The sequence below is a fragment of the Psittacula echo genome, assembly GCF_963264785.1.
Source record: "Psittacula echo genome assembly, chromosome: 7".
NCBI classification, from domain to species: domain Eukaryota; kingdom Metazoa; phylum Chordata; class Aves; order Psittaciformes; family Psittacidae; genus Psittacula; species Psittacula echo.
Window position 1 is genome coordinate 66,097,851 of NC_137740.1, and position 27,491 is coordinate 66,125,341.

Here is a 27,491-nt window from a genome sequence, read left to right on the forward strand (position 1 = left end):
CTTTGGGTTTCCTTCCTTGACTCAGGTGAACCACTGGTCACTGAAACTGCTGGTCAACCTTACGCAGAGTCTCTCTTGGAGAGGGAACCACGTGCGGCTCCGATCACGTTTAATCATGTAGAACAACATTTGCTCTGTACAACCGAGGGAAGAAAAGCAGCAACAAGTCCCTAGCAGGGACTGGGCAGTGATGCCAGAAAACCTTCAGGCACGAAAAGAGGTCAGTTTCTGGTCACCAGTGTGGCTCACCCGGTGCAGCCCTCCCCCCCGCGACGTGTTGTGTGATGCTTCTGTTAGTGACTTGAGAGGTAGCCTGGTTTGAGCTCGGGCTAGTCCTGAGCACTGGACGCCTCTGAATGCTGGTGAAGTCATTCCTTCTCCTAGCACTGTTAAAGTTCCAGGCGTCTTTTTATCCCCTTCCTTTCCGGTTACCTTGCAGAGCCCCCCTTGAGGGTCTGTGCATTTCTTCTTGGAATCCCTTGGATATCTATGCTTGCATGATTGGAAAGAGTACGATTCTGAATTTGGGTTTATGATAAAGTACAATCATTGTGAAAAGGTGTTTTATCTTCAGCTGTTGGGCAATCCAGGAAGAAACAAAACGGAAGAAGGGTATTGCGCCAGCTAGCCAAATAGTAACTGATAGCATCTGATCTGTGTGAATTTTGACAGCTGCAATAGGAACCGTGTCATCTTGCAGGAGTATAAATTGCCAGCAGAGAGACCGCAGCCCCACACTGAAGGCATCATGCAAGTCCTCCTCCTGCTCGCAGCTCTAGGGTTCTGCTGGGGGCAGTACAACCCCAACACTCAGTCCGGGAGGACGTCTATCGTACATCTCTTTGAATGGCGCTGGGCCGATATTGCTCTGGAGTGTGAGCGCTATTTAGCTCCTCATGGATTCGGAGGAGTTCAGGTAAGCTGTTTCCTGTGAGTAGGTCGGGAAATGGCAGCGTAGCGTTTGATTAATAAATCAGAATGCCTGAATTAGAGCCAGCCAGCTCCAAGTCACTTTGGTGTTGGGAAGGGGAGGACGGAAGCAGTAACCCCACAGCCTGCAGGGCCAGTGCCTGATCTTGTTTCTCTAGCAGATCAGTTAGAAAGGGGCACGCTTTCCTCTGAAGGGCCTCCCCTGCAAAGCTCGGTTTTCCTCTTTGCCTTCTTCCAAGGGATGTGCATAAGCATTGGGGTTTGGCTTTCCTAAGGTAGTCACTATTGCAGTGAAAAGAATTCCCGTGGCTTCAGCCCTGCCATGCGCGTGTCCTCGGAAGCAGTCCCACGCTGGACCTGGGCAACCCACAGGAACGAAAGCAAACTTCCTTCTTGCCAGCCTGCAGGACAGACACCTCGCAGAGCTGAGCTCATGCTGTGGGAGAGAGAGAATGGTTAGGCGCGAGCCTGCCCCTGAGGGGCGGAGGTGCCGAGTGCAGGTGTGACCCTTAAAACCTTGAAATAAACCCAGTGGATTTCCCCTCAAAGCGCACCATTTCCTCCGCAGGTTTCACCTCCAAATGAAAACATTGTCATTACTAACCCAAACAGACCCTGGTGGGAAAGATACCAGCCCATCAGCTACAAACTCTGCACTCGGTCAGGAAATGAAGAGGAGTTCAGAGACATGGTGACCAGATGCAACAACGTTGGAGTAAGTGCATTGACAGTCTGTATCTGGTACGGCAAGGAGTGCCGTATCAGCTGAGGGAATCTAGTGCTGCTGTCCTCAAAGGAGGCATAAACTGAGAACAAACTGTGGGGGACCAGCAAATTCAAGTGAACGGTGATGTGGTGGAGCTCTGGCTCTCCCTTCACCATCTCCGCAAACCATACTGAAACGCACTTGTTGCTTTTCCAGGTTCGCATTTATGTGGATGCTGTGGTCAACCACATGTGTGGCTCCGGGGGTGGCTCAGGCACTCATTCGACCTGCGGAAGCTACTTTAATGCCGGCAACAGAGATTTTCCAGCTGTGCCATACTCTGGCTGGGATTTCAATGATGGCAAATGTAAAACTGGAAGTGGAGAAATTGAAAGTTATAGTGATATCTATCAGGTAACTTTCTCAGACAAAAGTTGGAAAGCTTTTTCTTTTTTCCCTTTTCTGTTTGTTTGTTGGATTTTGTGTTTTGTTTTGTTTTGTTCTGCTTTTCTTAAACCCTGTTCTGTAAACATTACAGTAAGGCCAAACAAAGGGAGTGGTTTCTCACAGAAGCTGTGTTTGGTCACGTGACGAGTGAAGTAGTGAGCATGGTACAAGAAAGGCACTTGTGGTGCCAAACATTCCAAGTACTGAGAAATCAAGAACCCTCCGCACATGTTGCCCGTAGGCACGTGCAGGATCTGGCTCCTGCAGTGGGCCCAGTATACTCAGCTCAGCCGGTGAGCTCTTTCTTACAGCTCGTAAACCCAGCTGATGCTGATCAGGAGCCCCCATGGAAAACTGACAGCAGCGCAAAGTGGGACCCTGGCTGAGCAACTGACTCGTTTTGGTTGATGACGTGTGTGGCAGTTCTTTTCTCAAGGTTACCGCTCTTCCTTCGGGGTTGAGATAAAGACAAGCTGAACGGGGAAGGCAAAAGCCACACACGCAAGCAAAGCGGAACGACGAATTCATTCATCACTTCCCGACCGTGGGCAGTTGTTCAGCCGTCTCCAGGACAGTGGGGCTACCTCACAAACCCTCCTCTCTCCCAGCGTCCCCCCTTCCTTCTTCTTCCCACAGCTTTATATGCCGAGCATGAGGTCATATGGCAAATGAGAGATACAAACAAACAGAATTGATTTTATGGCTCGGAACATGTAAGCATTTCACTAGAAGGTGTTACAAGCTGAGAGAGTGGCACTTCCTAACTGTTTGGGGGTTTTTTGCCCTTCACTTTCCAGGTCCGGGACTGTCGCTTGTCTGGCCTTCTTGATCTGGCCCTGGAGAAGGACTATGTCCGCTCGACAGTTGCTGAGTACATGAACCATCTCATTGGTATTGGCGTAGCAGGCTTCCGAATTGATGCTGCCAAGCATATGTGGCCTGGGGACATCAAAGCATTTCTGGACAAGCTGGAAAATCTAAATACTCAATGGTTTTCTGCAGGAACAAGACCTTTCATTTACCAAGAGGTAATCTCCATGTTTTCTCCTCAACGGTTTGTCTTTGTCTTTAGTACCTCTTGTACCTCCCTCCTTCGGAGGCCTCTGCTGCAGGCAGAGCTGGGCTTTTCTTTGGAGCAGCCCTGCCGCCGTAAGTACTTCTCTAAAGATGCCTCCACATCTTCTTGGCGTTGAACTTCACCTCTTCTTTCTTTAGTCGTGTCCTCTCCCGTGTGTTCACCATGTATTCTGCCAACTCTGAGCTGACCTGCACAGGAGAAATAAACGTACTTGAATCTTTTCTCTCCAAGTGTAAAGCAAGAGCTAATGTTGTGGGCTGTACACTGCCTTTTTTGTCTCTGTGAGACGAGAACAGAGGCACAGCTTCTGCTCTGTCTACCAGGTAATTGAGTCGGATGCGGAGCCGATCAAAGGCAGCGAGTACTTTGGAAACGGCCGAGTGACGGAATTCAAATACGGTGCCAAACTGGGGACGGTGATCCGCAAGTGGAATGGAGAAAAGATGGCTTACTTAAAGTAAGGATGAAGATGCTGCGACTTACGCACTGGGGTAGCCTGGGTACAGCGGTGGACAGGGTAACTTCCAGTCTCTGTGTTTTTGGCCAGGAACTGGGGAGAAGGCTGGGGCTTTGTGCCTTCCGACAGAGCCCTGGTCTTTGTGGATAATCACGACAACCAGCGGGGGCACGGGGCCGGTGGGGCTTCCATTCTGACCTTCTGGGACGCCAGGTAAAGGACCGCTCTTGTCTGGGCGATGCGTCTTCCGTCTGCTTGTTTGTGTCTCTGTTTTCTGACATGGTTTCTCGTCCCACGTCTCATGACTCTCTTTGTCCAACCAACAGGCTTTATAAAATGGCAGTTGGCTTCATGCTCGCTCATCCGTATGGGTTCACACGTGTGATGTCAAGTTTTCGCTGGCCAAGATATTTTGAAAACGGACAGGTAAGCTCGTCACGCTGAACAGAGCTTCATGGTGAAGGAGGATCAGAAGGGGGCCAGAGAAGGCAGTCTGGTGTGTTTAGATTAGTGAAGTGATTTCTCTGTCCCACGTGGGATCTAGCAGGTAGACGCCCCACCTAGCTTTTCTCTACAGAGAAAAGGCTCTCTGCATTTTTCAGTGAGAAGTTTTAGCCTTCTCCTTTGAACTACAGGACGTCAATGACTGGGTTGGACCACCGAGTAACTCAGATGGATCAACAAAGGCTGTTACGATCAACGCAGACACTACCTGTGGCAATGACTGGGTTTGTGAACATCGCTGGCGTCAAATCAGGTAGGTCGCTGTGGAGACAAAAAGAAGTAAGAGCTGTTGCTTTTGCTTCGTATTCCTCGTGGCTTTAGAGCTCTCGCAGCCCCAGTGACAGCAATCCCTTGCATTTTCAGGAACATGGTTATCTTCCGTAACGTGGTGGACGGTGAGCCTTTCTCCAACTGGTGGGACAATGACAGCAACCAAGTAGCTTTTGGCCGTGGCAATAAAGGCTTCATCGTTTTCAATAATGATGACTGGTAAGTCAGTGGGAGAAGACCGTGTCCTCAGAGAAGAGCGTAGCATCCCTGACGAGCAATGCTGATGGGAAGGGGAATGGCCTTTTCTCCTGATGAGAGCGTTCACGCCAGCCTGCGCCAGAGACCCTTCGCTCGCATGCCAGGTCTAGAGAGCCAAAATGGGAGCACAGGGCGCAAAGCTGGGATAGGATCAGAAAGCTCACCCTCTACGTTGCCAAATGTTCAAAGTGAGGGAGTAGCAACAGGTTCAGAAAGCCTCTATACCCGGTTTGAATTACCTCTTTGGGAAGCATTGGATAAAGAGGGTCCACTTCTTTTCACATAGGTATATGAATGTCAATTTGCAAACTGGGCTGCCTGCTGGTACCTACTGTGATGTTATTTCTGGAGAAAAGGAGGACAACCGATGCACTGGAAGTCAGGTGTATGTTTCTGAGGATGGAATGGCTAATTTCCAGATTAGTAACCACGCTGAAGATCCATTCATGGCGATTCACGTTAATGCCAAGTTGTAACGAGAGAAATGTCCTTCTCCGTTTGGTGTCTGCGTTACTGTTTCCCCCGTAACTGGTGACTCCCTGGTATTTGAGCAGGAGTGATTCTCTGTATCTAGTGAATAATAAATGGCAAGCAAATTGAAGAGTCGTGTTTTTTCCCTTAATGAACTGGTCGGTACATTTATCGCGTCACAACTAGTGGCAGTGCCGTGCTGTGTTTTAAGGCAATGCGGCACTCCGTTTCCCACATCAGAGAAAGAGGGTAGAGCATAAAATAGAAGAAATAAATCGTACCCAAACCAACACGTGGGCGAGTTAGAAATGCGGTAGTTCCAAGGCCGATACATACGGGCACATCTGCATCCCAGATGAGCCATGCTGTGGGCAGTCAGCTGCGAGTAGTGCCTACGCACCCGGGAGAGTTGGATCTGTTTCTTGCGGCAAAGCAAAGCCCGGGCTCTGCGTCGGCAGAGGAAGCTGGGCCATGCCAATTCAGTTATTCCAGCCCATGACACCAGTCAAGCCAGTGGGCCGCCTGGTTGACAGTCAGCTTGTGCCTGTACAAATTTAAAGCACAGACCTGATCTGTGTTTTGTTCCCGCCGTGTCCCGCTGGGAACAAATGTTCACTGTGGCTGTTCCAAAGGTGCCTGAGAAGGGCGCCGTTTACTCAAGTGTCGGTTAGAGCTCTTGACAGTGGGATCAACGCCAGCATATGCTTGTCTCTGTGGAGGGCTTGGCTTGCCTATCCGGTAATATCTCTGAGAACTACGCAGAAGGAGCACAGACTTGGCAGCTTTCCCGACTTCATTGTCAGCCGTGAGGAAATGCCGAGGTCCGTGCGAGTCTGCTTTAAATCAGAATGTCTGCTTGGCTACAGTACTTGTTGTGACGCAGTCCTGAGAAGCCATTGTCAGAGGAAGGCCCGGATGTCTTCTTTTTGAGATCAAGGTGTACTCTTAAGGGTACACCTGCCTTCTGTGGTGGGAGAGGGAGAGCGTGCGGCTGCTGGAGGGTGGATATCGGCTCTCAGCGTGCCCAAGGGTCCCGAGTGCCTGGCAAGGCAGCGATGGTGTGGGAGGAAGGGGCCAGGTAGTGTCCCTGTCCCAGAGGCTAGACCTTCCGACTGTCTCCCTTCTTCGCTGTGGCCAGCACCGCTTTGCTGAGGGCAGGGGACCTGCGGGCAAAACACAGCCCCTGGGGCTGCTCACTGGAGCGGTGTCAAAGAGTGGGAGAGCCGTGTGGCAGGATGGTAAGAGCTATTTGCAAACCTGTCGCTTGCCAGCAGGGTCAGGGCAGGGAGCCCTGTGGAACAGTGGTTAGCTGAACGTGGACACGAGGAATATCAGAGACTGAACAATATAGGCCTTGTGTCTTATGAAAGGCTGCACAACCCAGGACTGGAGATGCCTGAACGACCGTGAACTATCCCTGATGCAGCATAAAGTGAGGAACTTTGCAACAAAAAGCGTGAAGTAGAACAGCGCAAGAAGAAACTGCTTACCGCAAGGAATGTGCCCTGCTGATGCAGATACTAGCTTATCTGAAGATAATATATAATAATATAATAATATATATAATATAATATTATATTAATAATATATATAATAACATATTAATAATATAATATATATTATATATAATATATATATTAATATAATAATAATATAATATATGAAGATACTAGCTTAGACTGAAGATACTAGCTTAGCCAATGGCAGTGTATAGATAGGCGCGTGAACAGATCTATGTAACCAATGAAAAGACAGCTAAGTGCGCGTGGACTGTAGCTATCTATATAAATATAGGTGCTTCGAGCAATAAAGCAAGCAAGATATGTAACTCATATTGAGTGTTTTCTTGACTTTGGCTGATCTTCTTCAACAGAGCCCTTCTGCTCCTTGGAAGCAGACAGGCTTCTGTCTTTGTTGTGCAAACGGGGCTGGCAAAGGGATGGGTCCGCATCTACTTTGTGCTTCAACATCCCTGAAGCCATTCTTCGGGAAAGCTGGTCTGAAAGCGTGACATCTCGTGCAGCGGCGTGACAGTGGCGGTATCTTGGCAGCTGAAAACTGACCATCAAGATGATGGCTGTGTCTCCCCTGTGGCCTGACTTTTTAGGTCCTTCAGCTAGGACAGCTTTATCTTTTCCTGTAATAGCTGTGTCTGTGCTTCTCTGAGACCACTGTTTGCTACCCTTCCTGGGATTGCCAGGGGACTTACTGTGGCAGATACCACTGAAATCTGAGCACTGTTTCTTTCCGGAGAGGAGGGCAATCTCAGCCTTGGAGCGTGTTAAGATACTCACCTGTCTGGAGAGCAGCAGTCAATGTAGACATGTTCTTTTTTGTGAAGATGATAAGTGAAGTCCAAGATCTCTCTCTGAGCAGCCTTAAGACTGCCATCTGCCTTAGTCCTGTAGAGATTCCTTTTTAATAATCCGTCTGGGGATGCTTGGATGGTGCGCTTAAGACACAGGCACACTTAACTACCTTGACATACCCTTCAAACCGTCATTACGATAGAACACAGCAATATTGCTTGTTTGCTTGGTGAAGCTGAACAGCAGCGGGGTGGATGATAACACTGGCATTGGTCTGACTGGGTCAGAGTCGAATACTCTCAGACCAGCTTCGTTTAGATATTCCACACGTGCAGGGTGTAACGTTTAATATCCGGTCTGCTTATTTGAAGACAACTGATGCTAGATCCTTTTTCTGACTCAGCCGTGTGATACAAAATATACCGAAATCGTAATACAAACGTGACACCTGGCAAAACAGAACAATTGCGATACGCAGTTCAATCGCAGTATCGACGTGATCTCCGTTAGTGGTGTCTACAATAACACTCGCTGTCAGGATGCTGGGCGTCTCCTGTCACTGGAAAGAAGTATGTGGGTTGACACCAGCTAAAGCCCATTGCCGTCTTTGAGAAATCTTTTGTTAGCTCTTTAGTTTTTAGAATCTCTGTTATGCTGAGCCATGTGTGCACTCCTCCCCATGCCGGTCTGGCTAAACCAGGAAGATATTGACATTGTTAGAATGATTTCAGGGATAAAGTGTTACCCTACCAGCTGATGCACTCCAATGACGTGGCTGTTTACCTAAAATAAAGGCCACCCTCCAGCCCTCTTTGTGCTAAGATCAAGTCAGCATTCTTTGCAACACCTGTGGACAATCAACACCTGCATTATTTTGCATGAGGTTCCTGGCCAAGCCACTCTTTCCTCTCTCCCCTGAGCTTTGTTCTTGTGTCAGGGTTTACTGCTCAGTCACATGCTGGTAGGTCTTGCGCACACATTGACGCTGCAGCACTGCACTGGGAAAACGCTGCCATTGTTAGCACGGGCAGAGATGGGCAGAGCTGTAATACGGCCACACAGGGACATAGAAGAGCAGGCCTGCTTAAAAGCAGTTTTACTCAAGTTAGGTTTGCAGTGTCAAAGCCTGCTAATGAGAGGGTCTCATTTAGAAGCCTGGAACCCACATCCTCCGGGGATCCCCCGCCACCAGGTTTCCAACACTATGGGGAGATCAAATGGATTAAACCACACAATTTTCAGATGGGGGCGGCAGAGGGTTGTGTTCCCGTCTGCGTTGTGTTGGAGCACCCCTGAAATCAATTTCCAGCCGTTGCAGCGGGCTATCCAGGACAGGTCCTTCCTCTTTTTGGCTGACAACAGAGTGTTTTGGCAGAAAACGCAGGTCATTGGAAACACAATGTTAGGCAGCGATATGCCGTGACATCAGTGGAAGCACACCGGGACCAGTGATGTAGAAATTAACCGCGGGCACATTTTTGGTTGCTCTCGGTGGTACTGAGGAATGGTGGGGAGGGGTCTGTTCTCACTTGATTGGTAATCACGAGATGTGTAGTTGTCTTACAGGTTCCTTGCTGTCAGCGAGTAGGCAAGGTCATTTGCAGTAATTTACTCTGTCATAGTTGTAGTGGAAAAAGAAACCTTTCATAAGGCCCGTGACATGTAAATGAACAGGTGGGCAAATGGGTCCTGCTTCTGCCTTTTGTCCTTGGAGACCGATTCTGGCAAGGAGAAGAAGGCATGTGACACGTTCAGTGGCGTGACTGCTTTCAGAAAGAACATGCCCGTGGCAGTTGAGGTACAAAGTGCACTGAGGTTTCTTTTATCTTGGAGTGGATGTGCCGTTTAGCAGATTCTTTGGTTTCCTCACAGGTATTCATCGAATGTCAGGGTCTCTCTGCTGTCCATCTTCTCTCAGAGTGTTGTTTAATCCTTGCCGCGAGTAGAGCGAGTAATCACTTTACAGCTGACTTTGGGTTTCCTTCCTTGACTCAGGTGAACCACTGGTCACTGAAACTGCTGGTCAACCTTACGCAGAGTCTCTCTTGGAGAGGGAACCACGTGCGGCTCCGATCACGTTTAATCATGTAGAACAACATTTGCTCTGTACAACCGAGGGAAGAAAAGCAGCAACAAGTCCCTAGCAGGGACTGGGCAGTGATGCCAGAAAACCTTCAGGCACGAAAAGAGGTCAGTTTCTGGTCACCAGTGTGGCTCACCCGGTGCAGCCCTCCCCCCCGCGACGTGTTGTGTGATGCTTCTGTTAGTGACTTGAGAGGTAGCCTGGTTTGAGCTCGGGCTAGTCCTGAGCACTGGACGCCTCTGAATGCTGGTGAAGTCATTCCTTCTCCTAGCACTGTTAAAGTTCCAGGCGTCTTTTTATCCCCTTCCTTTCCGGTTACCTTGCAGAGCCCCCCTTGAGGGTCTGTGCATTTCTTCTTGGAATCCCTTGGATATCTATGCTTGCATGATTGGAAAGAGTACGATTCTGAATTTGGGTTTATGATAAAGTACAATCATTGTGAAAAGGTGTTTTATCTTCAGCTGTTGGGCAATCCAGGAAGAAACAAAACGGAAGAAGGGTATTGCGCCAGCTAGCCAAATAGTAACTGATAGCATCTGATCTGTGTGAATTTTGACAGCTGCAATAGGAACCGTGTCATCTTGCAGGAGTATAAATTGCCAGCAGAGAGACCGCAGCCCCACACTGAAGGCATCATGCAAGTCCTCCTCCTGCTCGCAGCTCTAGGGTTCTGCTGGGGGCAGTACAACCCCAACACTCAGTCCGGGAGGACGTCTATCGTACATCTCTTTGAATGGCGCTGGGCCGATATTGCTCTGGAGTGTGAGCGCTATTTAGCTCCTCATGGATTCGGAGGAGTTCAGGTAAGCTGTTTCCTGTGAGTAGGTCGGGAAATGGCAGCGTAGCGTTTGATTAATAAATCAGAATGCCTGAATTAGAGCCAGCCAGCTCCAAGTCACTTTGGTGTTGGGAAGGGGAGGACGGAAGCAGTAACCCCACAGCCTGCAGGGCCAGTGCCTGATCTTGTTTCTCTAGCAGATCAGTTAGAAAGGGGCACGCTTTCCTCTGAAGGGCCTCCCCTGCAAAGCTCGGTTTTCCTCTTTGCCTTCTTCCAAGGGATGTGCATAAGCATTGGGGTTTGGCTTTCCTAAGGTAGTCACTATTGCAGTGAAAAGAATTCCCGTGGCTTCAGCCCTGCCATGCGCGTGTCCTCGGAAGCAGTCCCACGCTGGACCTGGGCAACCCACAGGAACGAAAGCAAACTTCCTTCTTGCCAGCCTGCAGGACAGACACCTCGCAGAGCTGAGCTCATGCTGTGGGAGAGAGAGAATGGTTAGGCGCGAGCCTGCCCCTGAGGGGCGGAGGTGCCGAGTGCAGGTGTGACCCTTAAAACCTTGAAATAAACCCAGTGGATTTCCCCTCAAAGCGCACCATTTCCTCCGCAGGTTTCACCTCCAAATGAAAACATTGTCATTACTAACCCAAACAGACCCTGGTGGGAAAGATACCAGCCCATCAGCTACAAACTCTGCACTCGGTCAGGAAATGAAGAGGAGTTCAGAGACATGGTGACCAGATGCAACAACGTTGGAGTAAGTGCATTGACAGTCTGTATCTGGTACGGCAAGGAGTGCCGTATCAGCTGAGGGAATCTAGTGCTGCTGTCCTCAAAGGAGGCATAAACTGAGAACAAACTGTGGGGGACCAGCAAATTCAAGTGAACGGTGATGTGGTGGAGCTCTGGCTCTCCCTTCACCATCTCCGCAAACCATACTGAAACGCACTTGTTGCTTTTCCAGGTTCGCATTTATGTGGATGCTGTGGTCAACCACATGTGTGGCTCCGGGGGTGGCTCAGGCACTCATTCGACCTGCGGAAGCTACTTTAATGCCGGCAACAGAGATTTTCCAGCTGTGCCATACTCTGGCTGGGATTTCAATGATGGCAAATGTAAAACTGGAAGTGGAGAAATTGAAAGTTATGGTGATATCTATCAGGTAACTTTCTCAGACAAAAGTTGGAAAGCTTTTTCTTTTTTCCCTTTTCTGTTTGTTTGTTGGATTTTGTGTTTTGTTTTGTTTTGTTCTGCTTTTCTTAAACCCTGTTCTGTAAACATTACAGTAAGGCCAAACAAAGGGAGTGGTTTCTCACAGAAGCTGTGTTTGGTCACGTGACGAGTGAAGTAGTGAGCATGGTACAAGAAAGGCACTTGTGGTGCCAAACATTCCAAGTACTGAGAAATCAAGAACCCTCCGCACATGTTGCCCGTAGGCACGTGCAGGATCTGGCTCCTGCAGTGGGCCCAGTATACTCAGCTCAGCCGGTGAGCTCTTTCTTACAGCTCGTAAACCCAGCTGATGCTGATCAGGAGCCCCCATGGAAAACTGACAGCAGCGCAAAGTGGGACCCTGGCTGAGCAACTGACTCGTTTTGGTTGATGACGTGTGTGGCAGTTCTTTTCTCAAGGTTACCGCTCTTCCTTCGGGGTTGAGATAAAGACAAGCTGAACGGGGAAGGCAAAAGCCACACACGCAAGCAAAGCGGAACGACGAATTCATTCATCACTTCCCGACCGTGGGCAGTTGTTCAGCCGTCTCCAGGACAGTGGGGCTACCTCACAAACCCTCCTCTCTCCCAGCGTCCCCCCTTCCTTCTTCTTCCCACAGCTTTATATGCCGAGCATGAGGTCATATGGCAAATGAGAGATACAAACAAACAGAATTGATTTTATGGCTCGGAACATGTAAGCATTTCACTAGAAGGTGTTACAAGCTGAGAGAGTGGCACTTCCTAACTGTTTGGGGGTTTTTTGCCCTTCACTTTCCAGGTCCGGGACTGTCGCTTGTCTGGCCTTCTTGATCTGGCCCTGGAGAAGGACTATGTCCGCTCGACAGTTGCTGAGTACATGAACCATCTCATTGGTATTGGCGTAGCAGGCTTCCGAATTGATGCTGCCAAGCATATGTGGCCTGGGGACATCAAAGCATTTCTGGACAAGCTGGAAAATCTAAATACTCAATGGTTTTCTGCAGGAACAAGACCTTTCATTTACCAAGAGGTAATCTCCATGTTTTCTCCTCAACGGTTTGTCTTTGTCTTTAGTACCTCTTGTACCTCCCTCCTTCGGAGGCCTCTGCTGCAGGCAGAGCTGGGCTTTTCTTTGGAGCAGCCCTGCCGCCGTAAGTACTTCTCTAAAGATGCCTCCACATCTTCTTGGCGTTGAACTTCACCTCTTCTTTCTTTAGTCGTGTCCTCTCCCGTGTGTTCACCATGTATTCTGCCAACTCTGAGCTGACCTGCACAGGAGAAATAAACGTACTTGAATCTTTTCTCTCCAAGTGTAAAGCAAGAGCTAATGTTGTGGGCTGTACACTGCCTTTTTTGTCTCTGTGAGACGAGAACAGAGGCACAGCTTCTGCTCTGTCTACCAGGTAATTGAGTCGGATGCGGAGCCGATCAAAGGCAGCGAGTACTTTGGAAACGGCCGAGTGACGGAATTCAAATACGGTGCCAAACTGGGGACGGTGATCCGCAAGTGGAATGGAGAAAAGATGGCTTACTTAAAGTAAGGATGAAGATGCTGCGACTTACGCACTGGGGTAGCCTGGGTACAGCGGTGGACAGGGTAACTTCCAGTCTCTGTGTTTTTGGCCAGGAACTGGGGAGAAGGCTGGGGCTTTGTGCCTTCCGACAGAGCCCTGGTCTTTGTGGATAATCACGACAACCAGCGGGGGCACGGGGCCGGTGGGGCTTCCATTCTGACCTTCTGGGACGCCAGGTAAAGGACCGCTCTTGTCTGGGCGATGCGTCTTCCGTCTGCTTGTTTGTGTCTCTGTTTTCTGACATGGTTTCTCGTCCCACGTCTCATGACTCTCTTTGTCCAACCAACAGGCTTTATAAAATGGCAGTTGGCTTCATGCTCGCTCATCCGTATGGGTTCACACGTGTGATGTCAAGTTTTCGCTGGCCAAGATATTTTGAAAACGGACAGGTAAGCTCGTCACGCTGAACAGAGCTTCATGGTGAAGGAGGATCAGAAGGGGGCCAGAGAAGGCAGTCTGGTGTGTTTAGATTAGTGAAGTGATTTCTCTGTCCCACGTGGGATCTAGCAGGTAGACGCCCCACCTAGCTTTTCTCTACAGAGAAAAGGCTCTCTGCATTTTTCAGTGAGAAGTTTTAGCCTTCTCCTTTGAACTACAGGACGTCAATGACTGGGTTGGACCACCGAGTAACTCAGATGGATCAACAAAGGCTGTTACGATCAACGCAGACACTACCTGTGGCAATGACTGGGTTTGTGAACATCGCTGGCGTCAAATCAGGTAGGTCGCTGTGGAGACAAAAAGAAGTAAGAGCTGTTGCTTTTGCTTCGTATTCCTCGTGGCTTTAGAGCTCTCGCAGCCCCAGTGACAGCAATCCCTTGCATTTTCAGGAACATGGTTATCTTCCGTAACGTGGTGGACGGTGAGCCTTTCTCCAACTGGTGGGACAATGACAGCAACCAAGTAGCTTTTGGCCGTGGCAATAAAGGCTTCATCGTTTTCAATAATGATGACTGGTAAGTCAGTGGGAGAAGACCGTGTCCTCAGAGAAGAGCGTAGCATCCCTGACGAGCAATGCTGATGGGAAGGGGAATGGCCTTTTCTCCTGATGAGAGCGTTCACGCCAGCCTGCGCCAGAGACCCTTCGCTCGCATGCCAGGTCTAGAGAGCCAAAATGGGAGCACAGGGCGCAAAGCTGGGATAGGATCAGAAAGCTCACCCTCTACGTTGCCAAATGTTCAAAGTGAGGGAGTAGCAACAGGTTCAGAAAGCCTCTATACCCGGTTTGAATTACCTCTTTGGGAAGCATTGGATAAAGAGGGTCCACTTCTTTTCACATAGGTATATGAATGTCAATTTGCAAACTGGGCTGCCTGCTGGTACCTACTGTGATGTTATTTCTGGAGAAAAGGAGGACAACCGATGCACTGGAAGTCAGGTGTATGTTTCTGAGGATGGAATGGCTAATTTCCAGATTAGTAACCACGCTGAAGATCCATTCATGGCGATTCACGTTAATGCCAAGTTGTAACGAGAGAAATGTCCTTCTCCGTTTGGTGTCTGCGTTACTGTTTCCCCCGTAACTGGTGACTCCCTGGTATTTGAGCAGGAGTGATTCTCTGTATCTAGTGAATAATAAATGGCAAGCAAATTGAAGAGTCGTGTTTTTTCCCTTAATGAACTGGTCGGTACATTTATTGTGTCACCTCCCCTTACTCGATTTCGCACACCCCTTCTTCATATTTTTTTATTTCTCTCCTTTTAGGATTTGATTTCATAAATCTTTGGCAGACATGTGATACCCCAACTTACTGCTTAACTGCGTCAGCAGTTTTGTGTTTGTTTCATAGTTTGCACAAAAATAGCATTTTTTTGAACCACAGAGCATGTCTGTCTTCTAAAGGTGATGTCTTTAATCACAGAGTGTGTCTGTTTAAGTTATGGTGTTTCAAACCGTTTGTTTTGTTCCCTTAGTAATTTAGCCCCAGCCCCAATATTATAAAGTCTTTATATTACAAAACCTTAATATTGCAAAGCCTCATCCCCAATATGCAAACCCAACAGTGTTTCTCTCTCATGCATGATTTTTCCCCATAGGGAAAACGGCCGTTTTCTTTTCATAGAATCATAGAATGGTTTGGGTTGGAAAGGATCTTAAGTTCATCCTCTTCCAAACCCTCTGCCTCTGGCAGGGATACCACACGCTAGACCATGTCATCCAAGACTCTGTCCAGCCTGGCCTTGAACACTGCCAGGGTGGAGCATCCACAACCTCTCTGGGAAACCTATTCCAGGGCCTCACCACCCTCACAGTAAAGAACTTCTCCCTTATATCTAACCTGAACTTCCCCTCTTTAAGTCTGATCTATCGCTTGTCCTATCGCTACAGTCCTTGATGAAGAGTCCCTCCCCGGCATCCTTGTAGGCCCCCTTCAGATACTGGAAGGCTGTTATGAGGTCTCTACACCCCCTTCTCTTCTGCAGGCTGAACAGCCCCAACTTTCTCAGCCTGTCTTCATAAGGAAGGTGTTCCAGGCCCTGATCATCCTCATGGCTTCCTCTGGGCTTTTTCAGTAAGTATCCACTCAAAGCAATTGTAAATGCAGTTGTACAGACACAACTCTGACAAAGTATTATAGTACCACAGAAATAATAGGTCTTAATACCTAACGACCAGAACTCTGTTAACGTACTTAATTCTAGCTGTGCACTTTGCAGAACAACTGAAACACTTCTAACAGTGGCAATATGAGCAGGAAGGAATGTGAACTGTGGGACAGATTTTTGCTTGAATTCTCTAGTGATTGAGAAGGATTTACAGGAGGGGGGAGAGGGTGAAGTCCAGGGATGGAGGTCAAGAAGATGCTATCTCTTGCGTTTTGCATGGTGCAGGTGGAAATGACTTGGAGAAGAAATCCTGCTTCAAAGTGGAGAAAAGAAGTTTAAAAGTTCCATATAAACCTCTTCCCATTCAGTACCATGGTTGTGGCTAGTCCATATAATACACAAGTTGCCAGGTGCAGACATAAAACTGAAAAATGGGAAATTTGCCAAGTGAGAGGTCAGAAAATGTTTTCATTTCCAAAGTGAACGTTTGTTTCCATTCATAGTGCAAATGGGATTCATTAAATTCAGTCACACCTTGTGTGTATTCGTCACGCCCACGGTTAATCCCATGAATTTCAATACCATTAAAATGTTGTCAGCACTCAGATTTGTCTACATAAATAACTCCTCTTCTTTCCCCTTTGGATAACTGTCAGTTTTTAAGTTCATTGTGTCATATTTGGATGCAACCCAGATACACGTGCCCTGAAGGCAAAAAGTGAACTGATTTGCTTTCTTCCTGATTCATCCCTCCTTAGTTCAGTTTAATTTGGTTTACATTTTTGTGTTTCATTAAGAACTCTACAAATCAATACCCTTCAGTGGTGATCAACAGAGATTAAACAGTCTATTAGAAGCGATACATTTTCATGGTGGTCTGCTTCAACTATTAACTGTGTGCACTTGAGTAACATGCTAAAAGACAATGTGTATGTTTGCAGCTTGGGTGCATGGCGACCCCAGGAAAGTGATTTATCCAACTGACAGCTACAGGCAGTTCTGCGGTCAGAAAGATGTCCCCAGTGAGTGAGGACTGAATGCATTCACATACCTCTATTACTCTTGCAATGTGAATAATTTGTGAGGTTTCAAGTTTCCCTGTCTGCTGGGGGTTCTTTTGGGAAGCTGAAGAAACAGCGACACTCTTACTGTATTTTTATAGCACATAAAGGCCAGAAATAGATGAGTTGCTGAGCGCATGTGTAGATCCAAATTATTACTAGAATGCAGTTGTTTTCATCATTCAGAGAATCTTTTTGGTAAAGGATCAACATAGCTTAAAGATGGCATCACTAATTGCATAGCAAGTGACTAGCTGGCACAGCTTCTAACTACCCAAGTTTGGATACTTAATTCTTTTATCCACCTTGGAGCAAGGGCAGTCCTAAAGCATTGTTGCCTGGTTCTTGGTTTTTCTCAACATGCACCAAGTAACAGAAAAGACCATAAGGAAAAAGTTCTTGGAGTTTTATTTCTGGTGTTTACCCAGCGCCAGTAGAGAGGAGGCAGAGAGATCTGGGAGACACGCAGCTGTAAGCACACCTTCCCTGGGATATCTGCCGAGCAGCTTGCTTTGCTTGTCTCTGTTTCCCAGTGGTTTTAAATACTCAATTGTGAGAGTTAAATTAATCTGTTGATCTCAACAGAGCACTTCTGCATGGAAATAGCTGCTCAGGAAGGAGAGATATTTCCTCTGAAAAACCTAAGTGCTTTATGAAACAGAACTCTAAAGACAGTTTGTTTTCTTCTCCTCAACTTCTACCTTTTAAAAAGTAAGTATTAGGCACCCTTTATGCCCTTGTCACTGTCAGAAGGCTCAAGGCTCTGCAGGAAGCAAATCAGAAGCTTGTGTATGGTAACAGCTCTTTGCATCTTCTTTCTTTTCCCATTTAGTTTTCTGATGGGGAAAAAACGTGAGGAAGCCTCTGTCCAAAAGACATTCAGAAGGGAAGGAGCAGGAGATGGGGAGTGGAACAAAGGCAGAGCCAGAGCTTCATATCCTCCCAAGTTTTTGTTACAGAAGAAACAGAGTAAATGGTGTAAGAAGACCTGTTCTACCCTCTGAGATTCTTCACAGCAGTTTTTGGAGAGGCCAACTTCCTGAAGAGGAAAAACTAGGAGCAAAAATTGTTGTGTTGCTTGTTCCCCTCACTGTACCACTTCTTTGCTCCCCTTCTCACTCCGAATTTTCTCTTGTGCCCTCTGAGATCGATACGAAGCAGTAGGCAAGTTTAGGAGCCTCAGACACAGTGTCTGTGCACTGTGTGGTGTGTGGCCAGATGTGCGTCTCTCTTATCATTCACTACCACTTCTGCTTTGTTACACTCCAATTCCTTCTTTCTTTTTGTTAATCAAGACTTCCCTTTGGTTACTTTTTACAATGTGATATCCGGTTTCTATCCACAAATGTCTCTCCATCTATACGATTGCTGGAGAATAATACAGCTGCTGAGACTGCATTTTGGCACTTACTGGCTACTTTGCGGAGTTTCTTATAAAAATATAAGCCAAAAGAAACATAACGCAACCTACTGGGAAAGCAGGAGTGTTCGTGGCAGGTTTTGATTGATTTTTGGTGCCACCTTCTGACCAGCCAGAAACAAGCAGCTTTCACAGTGTAGTGTTTGCCGATAGTGATTTTGCAGGCAGTGTGCACACAGTATGTTTAGTGCAAGCAGAGAAGCCATAGGGTTTTTGCAGGGGTACTTATTTTACAGACCTCACTTCTCAGAGGCAGGACTACAGATGCCTGTAACAGTGCCTGGGTTGTTTCAGCTTTAAACTGTGCTGTGAAAACACCTTCTCAAAAGTTAGCATTCTTTAGCTCACATAGTCCTTTAGACCAAATGCTTCTGGTTTCAGAGACGTCTTGGCATGAAACATGGAGGGTCTGCTTGGGATTTGTTTGGGGTTTTTTTGTTTGTTTTGTGTTTGCAATATGACCAATCACAATAATAGAATTTAAATATCAGTATATGCTGTCAGGTTTTGAATGGTAGGATGTGCAAGCACCCATAATTATAACATTACTTAAGTCCACTTCCTTAGGAACAAGACCATTTTGCTTCACTTCACCATTCTGAAATGCACCAGCCCCATAGTGTTAAAAAACCTCCAGTGCCCTACAACACAGGTGAGTGAAATACCAAGATTGCCTCTTAGTCATGGTGCTTAAGAACTAGACGTACATTTGTTTGATTTAAAAATTCATATCCTTCAAAATGTAACATGGTAGCTTTATAGATGACCTGTAGCACACGGTCTCTGTAGCCTGTGGTGGTCAGAAAAAATAAATCAGTGCACACAGAAAATACCTCTGATTGACATCTAGGGTTTTCCAAAGTAGACGTTCAAGAAGATGTGCATATCCCCATTGATGGGATTATCTCGGTATGGTTAGAGCCTGCGGCAGTTGGAAAAGTGAATATCTTGAAAGCTTGTTCTTGCCTTGTGCCAAAATTCGTACTCCCTTGGCTGTGCTGCAGCATCTCATGAAGATGTGAAATAAACCCAGTCACTCAGTCTGTGTGGGTTAACATCATCATTCTGATGTTTTTTCTGTGAAACTGTTTCACTGACCTGCTTTGTTGAACAATTGCACAAACAGTTATGCTCATCTGTTCCATCATCTAAGGCAACAACGTATGGCATGGGGTAGGTCAGAGGACTTAGGTGAAGGGCTGCTCTGATCCAACTTTGCTGCCAGAGTAATTGTACTAACTAAACTGCAGGTGACTGAGTATGGTCTTGGGCATGTTGACAATATTCAGTGAGGTCCAGTATTAATTTGGATGAGGGTTGTTACATGATCACCAATTTACTGATTCCAGATGTTAAGTGTCTTTATTTGACTATCATTTAAAAATGCTTCCCATTCCAGCTTGCCCTTACTCCTGATCCCTGTCCTTGATAGACGTTTCTGGCCTGTCAGTGTGACCGTATGGACTATTTGACACAACTGAAGAGATGCAAATCTCCAGCAAGGAAGAGCAAGAGCCCTCTTAACACTGACCAGCTGCTGTCGGAATGGAGACTTTCTCTGTCAGCAGCAGGTTTGTTCCAGGAATCCCCATCTGTTCACATGCAGGCACTGACACTGTTACCCTGCAGTCTTTAGACTGTTACTGAAACAGTCCTGCCTGTTCAGAAATCCTGAGGTCATTGTGTGGGATTTGACTGGTGCTGTGGGCAAGTTGGCAGTGGTCACAAATCGAGTAAGGTGAAATACATGTTGAAGGAGAGTTTGGGGGAGCAGAGTAGTTATTTTTTTTATTTCCAAATGTACAACATCTCCAAAGCAGAGAATGGTTTTGGTTGTTTGCTCCTGCAGATGGTTAATTCTCCTGTCTCTTGTGAAAATGCTCTTTTGATAACTCCTCTTTTGAACTGCAAACAAGGTCTTTCATTCCTGTCCCATTCATATCAAACAGCAGGAGGGAAAACCCAAGTAACCGGTGTGGGAAGTGCTTCAGTTCTTGAGTAAGACACTGGATTTGCAAACTGTTATTACAGTTCACTGTGTTTCGTTGCCTGTTTCATAGGTAGGAAGCTGAGGTTAGAGTAAAATGTATGCTTGTTAGTAACCTGTTGTCCCAGGAAGACAAAACTTCTTTATTCCTTGCCCTGTGGGTAGTGTGCAGGACTGTGGAAAGACCTCTTGCAGCATTCGCCCTGTTCTGAGGATTAGTACAAGATCTTTTTGCAAAAGTCCTGCAGGTGAATCATGTCCGATGGAATCCCTTGAGGTGAAGCACAGCTTCGTGCATGATGTCCTCTGGTACTTGGATAGCAGAGCTTTGCAAAGTGTATTTGGTTAGCACAGCTCTGGAAACAGTGAAGAGCCTTCTGGAAAAGGCTGAGATTCGCTGAACCGATGGACTTCAGACTACATGGGAGTGCTTAGCAGAACTAAGGAGTCAGACCAGCTGTACACTTGCATGGTTCCAAAGCCCAGCAGTCCCTTTGGAGGCATGGGACATCTGCTTCTCCATTCCATGAATCCTAACTTCTGAGTGGATGTTTCCATCACACCGCAGTCCTTGCCTGATTTCTCAGGTGAATCTGGTTTATGATGGCTGTACATCAAGTGCTGAGAATTTCATTCCTGGCATGTGCACCCTTCCTGCTTTTTTCCCAGCAGACTGGAAGCTCTGCATATCCACCAGGATGTGTAGAGCCGACAGAGATACAGGTGGTGCTCGATGTGCCAGGTAAGGGGAGAGACTTTGAAAGTATTTACCAAAGAATTTGAGAAGTACTCACCTAGGAAATCACTAGTGCATTGTGTCCCTTTCCAAATGCTGCAGTAAAGATTACTGAAAGCAATTCCATAAAACAGGGCACTTTTACAGGTGACCTTTTTTCTTGATTTTTGATTGCACTGAGGTAGCAGTGGCTGAAGCCTTCATCTGAGTACCCGTAGCAGCTTTCTGCTCTGGCTCCTGCTCGGGAGAAGCAAAAGCTGTGTGTTCGCACTTTGTGATACGTGCTTCTGCCGTTTTAGGCAGAAAAGATGGGGTACAATGACATGCTCAAGACACTGCTGAAGAGCTCCCTGGTTTCTGTTTATTCAGAGTACATGGTTTCTGTTGTGCCTTCTCTGCTCTATACACTTAAGCTGCACGTTTGCAGTCGGTGAGCACTGCTCCTGAATCTTGCAAGGCAACGTAAAAAGGCAGTGTAGGAAGGTGGACTTACCCTTAAAAGGCAGTGCACATTGACATGTTCTGACGCTGGAGCACTGCTCACTCTGTGCTGGTGATTGCCAGCACAAGCTTTCTGCCCTCGCACCTCCACAATGCGGTTATCAGCTCAATAGGCGTTAGCTGCGGGTTTGCGGTCGGTGAGCACTGCACCTGTATCTGGGAAGGGAACGTAAATGGGCAGTATAGGACGATGGACATAACTTTAAACGGTATTGCACATTGCCTTGCTGACATCGGAGCACAGCACACTCTCTGCAGGTGATTCCCAGCACCAGCTTTCTGCCCTCTCTTCTTCCCTGAGGTAGCAGTGGATTAAGCCTTCATCTGAGTACATGTAGCAGATTTCTGCTCTGGCTCCTGCTCTGGAGAAGCAAAAGCTGTGTCTTCTCACTTTGAGATACGTGCTTGTAGGCTTTCATGCAGGAAAGCTGGGGTGCGCTGACATGCTGAAGACCCCGCAGCAGAGCTCCCTGCTTACTGTTTAGGCCGCGTAGAAGGTTTGTGCTGTTGGTTATCAGCTCAATAGGCATTAGCTGGACGTTTAGGCTGAGCAGAAGGCTTCTGTTGTGGCTTCTCTGCTATATACGCTTTAGCTGCACGTTTGCAGTTCTGTGAGCTCTGGAGAAACAGAAGCTGTACCTTCGCACTTTGAAAGAGGTGCTTCTACTGTTTTAGGCAGGAAAGCTGGGGTGCTTTGACATGCCTGTAACACTGCTGCAGAGCTTCCTGGTTGCTGTTTAGGCCAAGTAGCCTCTTTTTGCTGTGGCTTCTCTGCTCTATACGTGTTAGCTGGACATTTTCAATCTGTGAGAACTGCGCCTGGTTCTGACGAGGGAACATCAAAGAGGCGCTGTAGGACGATGGACTTAATATTAGAAGGTTGTGGATATTGCCAAGTTGCTGATACTGTCACACAGCTCACTCTGGGCAGGTGATACCCAAAACCATCTTTCTGCTCTGGGACCTCCACGTTGGGAGCAGAGGATGCAGCCTTCATCTGGACGCCCGTAGCATCTTTCTGCTCTGCCTCCTGCTCTGGAGAAGCAGAAGCTGTATGCTCACACTCGGAGAGAGACGCTTCTGCCGTTTTAGGCAGGAAAGTTGGGGTGCATTGACATGCCCATAACACTGCTGCACATGTCCCTGGTTGCTCTTTAGGCCGAGTAGCAGCTTTTTACTGTGACTTCTCTGCTCTATTCTAATTAGCTGGACGTTTGTGTCTGTGAGCACTGCGCCTGGACCTGCGAGGAAACATCAAAGAGGCACTGTAGGAAGATGGACTTAACATTAAAAAGGATGTGGACAGTGCTAGGTTGCTGACACTGCAACACAGCTCACTCTTTGCAAGTAGTTCTAAGAAACAGCTTTCTGCCCTTGGACCTCCACAGTGGGAGCAGTGGATGTGTTAGCGTCGGAACAAACACATAACCAGCGGAATGGTTATATGAGGTGCTTTATTAAGGCGCCGAGAACCAGGGGTACGCACCCAAATCTGGTTCTAACCCCGTCACATCGCGTTCGCAATTTATAAGTTATAAGTTTTGCAACAGGTATCAGGGATTACTTCATCAGTCCTTTACGACATCAGCCTCTCCTGCGCTTGCACAGCCCCCTCTGGTGGTCGTCTGGTGGTCGTCCTGATGAAGTAAGGAGTCTTCTTCACTCTGTCCTCTTTTTACCTTGTTCTTTGGACAAGTCCCAACCATTATGTGGATACAGCATTCTTTTATCTTCCTTTGGTATGTGGTTCAGGCTTAATCTTTGGTTCTGCTAAGTTGGAGTTTCTCAGTATATTCTTTTCTACATTTCCTTTATTTTACAAGGTTAAATTTGTTTCTATTCCTAAAGTCACCATTGTAGTGTTTAGTTATAAAGTAGCTAGGATACAAACCAGCACAATTTCAGCATTCAGCATATGAAGCTTCTCTATTGATTTATGATTTCTAAACACAATCGCCTACTGGAATAGTGTCTAAAATACAGAACAGCAAAGTTACAAAATTTTAACATATATACAAAGGCTTTCTTTGCAAACTGCAAACTTTTCAGATATGATCACTGCTAGAATGGTTCCAGAAAATTTCACCCTCCTCTAACATTTCCCCCCTTTGAAAATACTTCATCTTAGCAAGTATTTTCACTTTTTAATTTAAGTGGTCGTTTCCTGATATGTAGGTGGGGGTGTTGGATAAGTTGAATGTTCTTTTGTCACTGCTCCTATTATTTGATGAGTCCATGCTTTATTGCAGGTTATTTCCTTTCGAATGCAGAAATACATTAGATATATCATTAAAAACACAATTAGTATTGTGATTACAGTTTGTATGAGAGAATGAATCCATCCAGTAAGATGAAAGCCCAAATTGTCAAAGATAAGGTCTGGGTTTTTGAAAGGATCATTTACCTTTTCCCAAATGACCCTTATTGGCATTAATCTTACTGGAATGGTATTAGTGAACCTGCAAATCAGAGTGGCATCCTGTCCGACAAACTGTTCTGTGGAATTTCAAGACAGGGAACAACCATCAACGGTATCAGTGACCAGACAACAATGAAAGTTTTATATACTAACCCAAACATCTTACTTACATTTCAGCTTAAGTTTTGTGGGACTCAGTACCTGTGTTTCCCAGATCTTTGGGACCTTTTTCACTCGTGTATAATGTATCCAAGAATCCACCCCTTCTACCTTTACTGCAGTGAATGTTGTTAACAGCACTTGCTAGGGTCCGTCCCACCATTCTTTCAATGGTTCTTCATTCCAATTTCGGATATATACTTGATTTCCTGGTTGGATGTTATGTACTGGATTTTCCAAGGATAGTGGTCTGTTCCACACCAGAGTGCTCCGAAGTTGAGCTAAAGCTCTGCCAAGAGACAGCACATGATTATAAATATCCTGATTCCCTTTAATGTGGGTATTAGGATTGGGGTCTGGTGCCTCATATGGTTTTCCATAGAGGATCTCATAAGGGCTTACTGACATCCCACTTCTGGGTTTTATTCTGATTCGTAGTAGAGCTATGGGTAGAGCTTGTGGCCATTTTATTTTGGCTTCCTGACATAATTTACTGATTTGTCCTTCTATTGTTTGATTCATTTTCTCTACCTGTCCACTGGATTGGGGTCTCCAGGGAGTATGTAAGTTCCATGATATTCCTAACAGTTTACTAACTTCCTGTACTATAGCTGCAACAAAATGTGGGCACCTATCCGATGATATTCCTAAAGGGACTCCAAATCGTGGAATGATTTCTTTAAGCAACCACTTTACTATCTCCTTTGCCTGATTGGTGCGACAGGGAAGGGCCTCCGGACATCCAGAAAAAGTGTCAACCCCCACCAATAGATACTTGTACCCTTGTACCTTTGGTAATTCCACAAAGTCAACCTGCCAATAGTCTCCTGGCTCTACCTCTACTCTGATTCTCCCCATATCAACTTGTCTTCTTACTACTGGGTTATTTTTCAAACAAATTTCACATTTTGACCCTACTGTTTTCGCCATGGTTAACATCTGTGTGGAAATTATTCCTTGTTTTAAGTAGGTTACCAATGCTTCTGCACCCCAATGACACTTCTGATGTTCAGTCTGTAGAATTTTCCGCATTATTGCTGGTGGCACTATTACTTATCCAGTCGTTGTTATGTAACACCCTTCAGAATTCTTTTGAGCTTTTAAGAGTCCTGCCAATTTTTCATCTTCTTTTGAATAATTTGGTTCTTGTGAGAGATAGGTATGAAGTGGGCTTACCTTAAGAGGTATCAAAGCCATTATGTTCCATACCTTCCGGGCTACTTGTCGAGCTGTCCCGTCTGCCAATGTATTTCCTTCAGATATCTTTGAAGTTCCTCCTTGGTGCGCTTTGCAATGCATAATGGCCACCTGTTTAGGCTTTTGCACAGCAATTATTAATTCCAAGATCTCTTTTTGATATTTTATATTAGTCCCCTGTGAGGATAACAGTCCTCGTTCCTTCCATAATGCTCCGTGTATATGTACTACACCAAACGCATACTTTGAATCTGTCCACACATTTACCTTTTTGTCGTCACTCAGTTCCAGCGCTCTTGTAAGAGCTATCAGTTCTGCCCGTTGAGCTGATGTCCCAGGAGATAACGCTTTTGCTTCAATTACCTCTTGCTGTGTTGTTACAGCATATCCTGCATACCGTGTCCCATTTTCCACAAAGCTGCTTCCATCTGTGAAAAGTTCCCAATCAGGTTGTTCAAGAGGTACATCTTTCAAATCTGCTCTGGTTGCATATGTATGCTCGATGACCTCTATACAGTCATGTTCAAGGGTCCCCTCCTTTGGGTTTGTTCCTAGAAAAGCTGCTGGGTTCAACAGGTTAGTAGTCTTTAAACTCACATCGTCTTGTTCTGTCAAAATTGCTTGATATTTCATCATTCTGCTAGGGGATAACCAATACCCCCCCTTTTTGTTCTAAAACAGTTGTTACCATATGTGGCACAAAAACTTCAGTATGTTTCCCCAGAGTCAGTTTTCTAGCCTCTTGTATCAGAACAACAGTTGCAGCTACTGCTCTCAAGCATGAAGGCCATCCCGCGCTTACCGGATCTAATTGTTTTAAAAAATATCCCACTGGTCTTTTCCAACTTCCAAGTTTCTGAGTTAGCACTCCCAGCGCTAATCTCTGTCTTTCGTGGATGAATAATTGGAAGTTCTTTGTCAGATTCGGGAGTCCCAATGCCGGGGAATTCATTAGCGCCTCCTTCAGTTTCTTAAAGGCCTCTCTCTGTGGTTTATCCCAAACAAAAGCAGGTGATTTTTGGGCCTCATACAGGGGTTTAGCAATGAGTCCGTAGTCCATTATCCATAGTCTGCACCACCCTGTCATACCCAAAAATGTTCTTAATTCATGTAGGTTCTGTGGTTCTGGAATGGCACAAATTGCCTCTATGCAATTTATTCCCAGCTTCCGCTGTCCTTGTGAAGTTTCGCACCCTAGATATAACACAGTTGTGCATGCAATTTGTGCATTTTCCTTTGAGACCTTGTAGCAATTCAGGCCTAGCTGGTTTAAGATCTCAATAGTTACTCTTATGCACAATGACTCATGTTCTGTCACAATAAGGATGTCATCTACATATTGCAATAAGAGATATTGTGATCTTGGTACCTGTACTTTTCCTTGAGTAGTCCATACTTCCAATTCCTTAGCCAGTTGATTTCCAAAGAGGGTTGGGCTGTTCTTGAATCCTTGTGGAAGTCTGGTCCATGTTAGCTGAGTCTTTCGTCCATTCTGTGGGTTCTCCCATTCAAATGCAAACAGTTTCCTGCTACTTTTGTCAAGAGGAATGCAGAAGAAGGCATCTTTTAAATCAATCACTGTAAGCCATTAATACTTTTCCTTCACAGATGTTAACAACGTATAAGGGTTTGCTACCAGTGGGTGGATATCCTTTGTTATTTCATTTATAGCCCTCAAATCCTGCACTAACCTATATTCACCATTTGGTTTCCTTACTGGGAAAATTGGTGTGTTATATTCTGATTCACATTCCTCTAAGATTTGATATTTTAAAAATTTCTCAATTGTTTTTATAATTCCCTGTCTTGCTTCTAGCCTTAGGGGATATTGTTTAACCCTTACTGGTCTAGCTCCATCCCTTAGTTCCACTATCACTGGCTGAGCCATTTTTGATTTTCCCGTAATTTCTGTTTCCCAAACTGTCGGTATCACAGCCTGCTCTACCTCCACTGGGATTCTAGCAACGGGCTTATCTTTGAGAACTAAAATCTATCCTGCTTTTGATTCTGGAATTTGCATTATTAATTCACCATTTTCAAAAATAATTACAGCATCCAATTTAGCCAATAGATCTCATCCTAAAAGGGGAATAGGGCATTCAGGCATATATAGAAATTGTGGATCAGTTCTTTCCCTCTAAACCGCAGGTCTAGGGGCTGCAGGAATGGCTGTATTTCCTCCTTCCCTGTGGCTCCTACAATTGTCGTAGTTTTCTTTCCTAACTTCCCATATAGCTCATTTAAAACTGAGTACGTAGCCCCCGTGTCTACTAAAAATTTTACTTCTTTTCCACCTAGTTGTATTTTCACAAGGGGTTCCTCATTTCTCGCCCCGGCTAGTCAGCTCTGATTGTCATATTCTCCCAGCACCATCGCCTTAGCTACATCCGATCCCACAAAAGGGTTCCT

General features: G+C 46.2%; 2 protein-coding genes across 3 annotated transcripts; both read left to right on the top strand.

Moving 5' to 3' along the window:
- Positions 1-83: 83 nt before the first annotated feature.
- Positions 84-5,237, top strand: LOC308224018 (pancreatic alpha-amylase). 2 transcript variants are annotated; one of them, XM_080623621.1, is made up of 11 exons: positions 84-220; positions 701-916; positions 1,499-1,645; positions 1,853-2,050; positions 2,881-3,111; positions 3,485-3,618; positions 3,709-3,831; positions 3,945-4,044; positions 4,254-4,375; positions 4,486-4,611; positions 4,937-5,237. In XM_080623621.1, the coding sequence occupies exons 1-11, from the start codon at positions 191-193 to the stop codon at positions 5,124-5,126; spliced, it is 1,617 nt and encodes a 538-aa protein (XP_080479747.1). In that variant the 5' UTR covers positions 84-190; the 3' UTR covers positions 5,127-5,237. The 2 variants fall into 2 exon arrangements, with proteins under 2 accessions (XP_080479747.1, XP_080479748.1); XM_080623622.1 differs by having other exon boundaries at positions 88-220; positions 673-916.
- Positions 5,238-9,483: 4,246 nt separating this feature from the next.
- Positions 9,484-14,637, top strand: LOC308224076 (pancreatic alpha-amylase-like). The gene is made up of 11 exons (XM_080623708.1): positions 9,484-9,620; positions 10,101-10,316; positions 10,899-11,045; positions 11,253-11,450; positions 12,281-12,511; positions 12,885-13,018; positions 13,109-13,231; positions 13,345-13,444; positions 13,654-13,775; positions 13,886-14,011; positions 14,337-14,637. The coding sequence occupies exons 1-11, from the start codon at positions 9,591-9,593 to the stop codon at positions 14,524-14,526; spliced, it is 1,617 nt and encodes a 538-aa protein (XP_080479834.1). The 5' UTR covers positions 9,484-9,590; the 3' UTR covers positions 14,527-14,637.
- Positions 14,638-27,491: the final 12,854 nt, after the last annotated feature.

Coding starts and splice junctions, on each gene's coding strand:
- LOC308224018 (XM_080623621.1), top strand. CDS start 191: ATGCCAGAAAACCTTCAGGCACGAAAAGAG. Junction 1,646..1,852: donor CCAGATGCAACAACGTTGGA/GTAAGTGCATTG, acceptor TTGCTTTTCCAG/GTTCGCATTTATGTGGATGC. Junction 3,832..3,944: donor CTGACCTTCTGGGACGCCAG/GTAAAGGACCGC, acceptor TCCAACCAACAG/GCTTTATAAAATGGCAGTTG.
- LOC308224076 (XM_080623708.1), top strand. CDS start 9,591: ATGCCAGAAAACCTTCAGGCACGAAAAGAG. Junction 10,317..10,898: donor ATGGATTCGGAGGAGTTCAG/GTAAGCTGTTTC, acceptor TTTCCTCCGCAG/GTTTCACCTCCAAATGAAAA. Junction 14,012..14,336: donor GTTTTCAATAATGATGACTG/GTAAGTCAGTGG, acceptor CTTTTCACATAG/GTATATGAATGTCAATTTGC.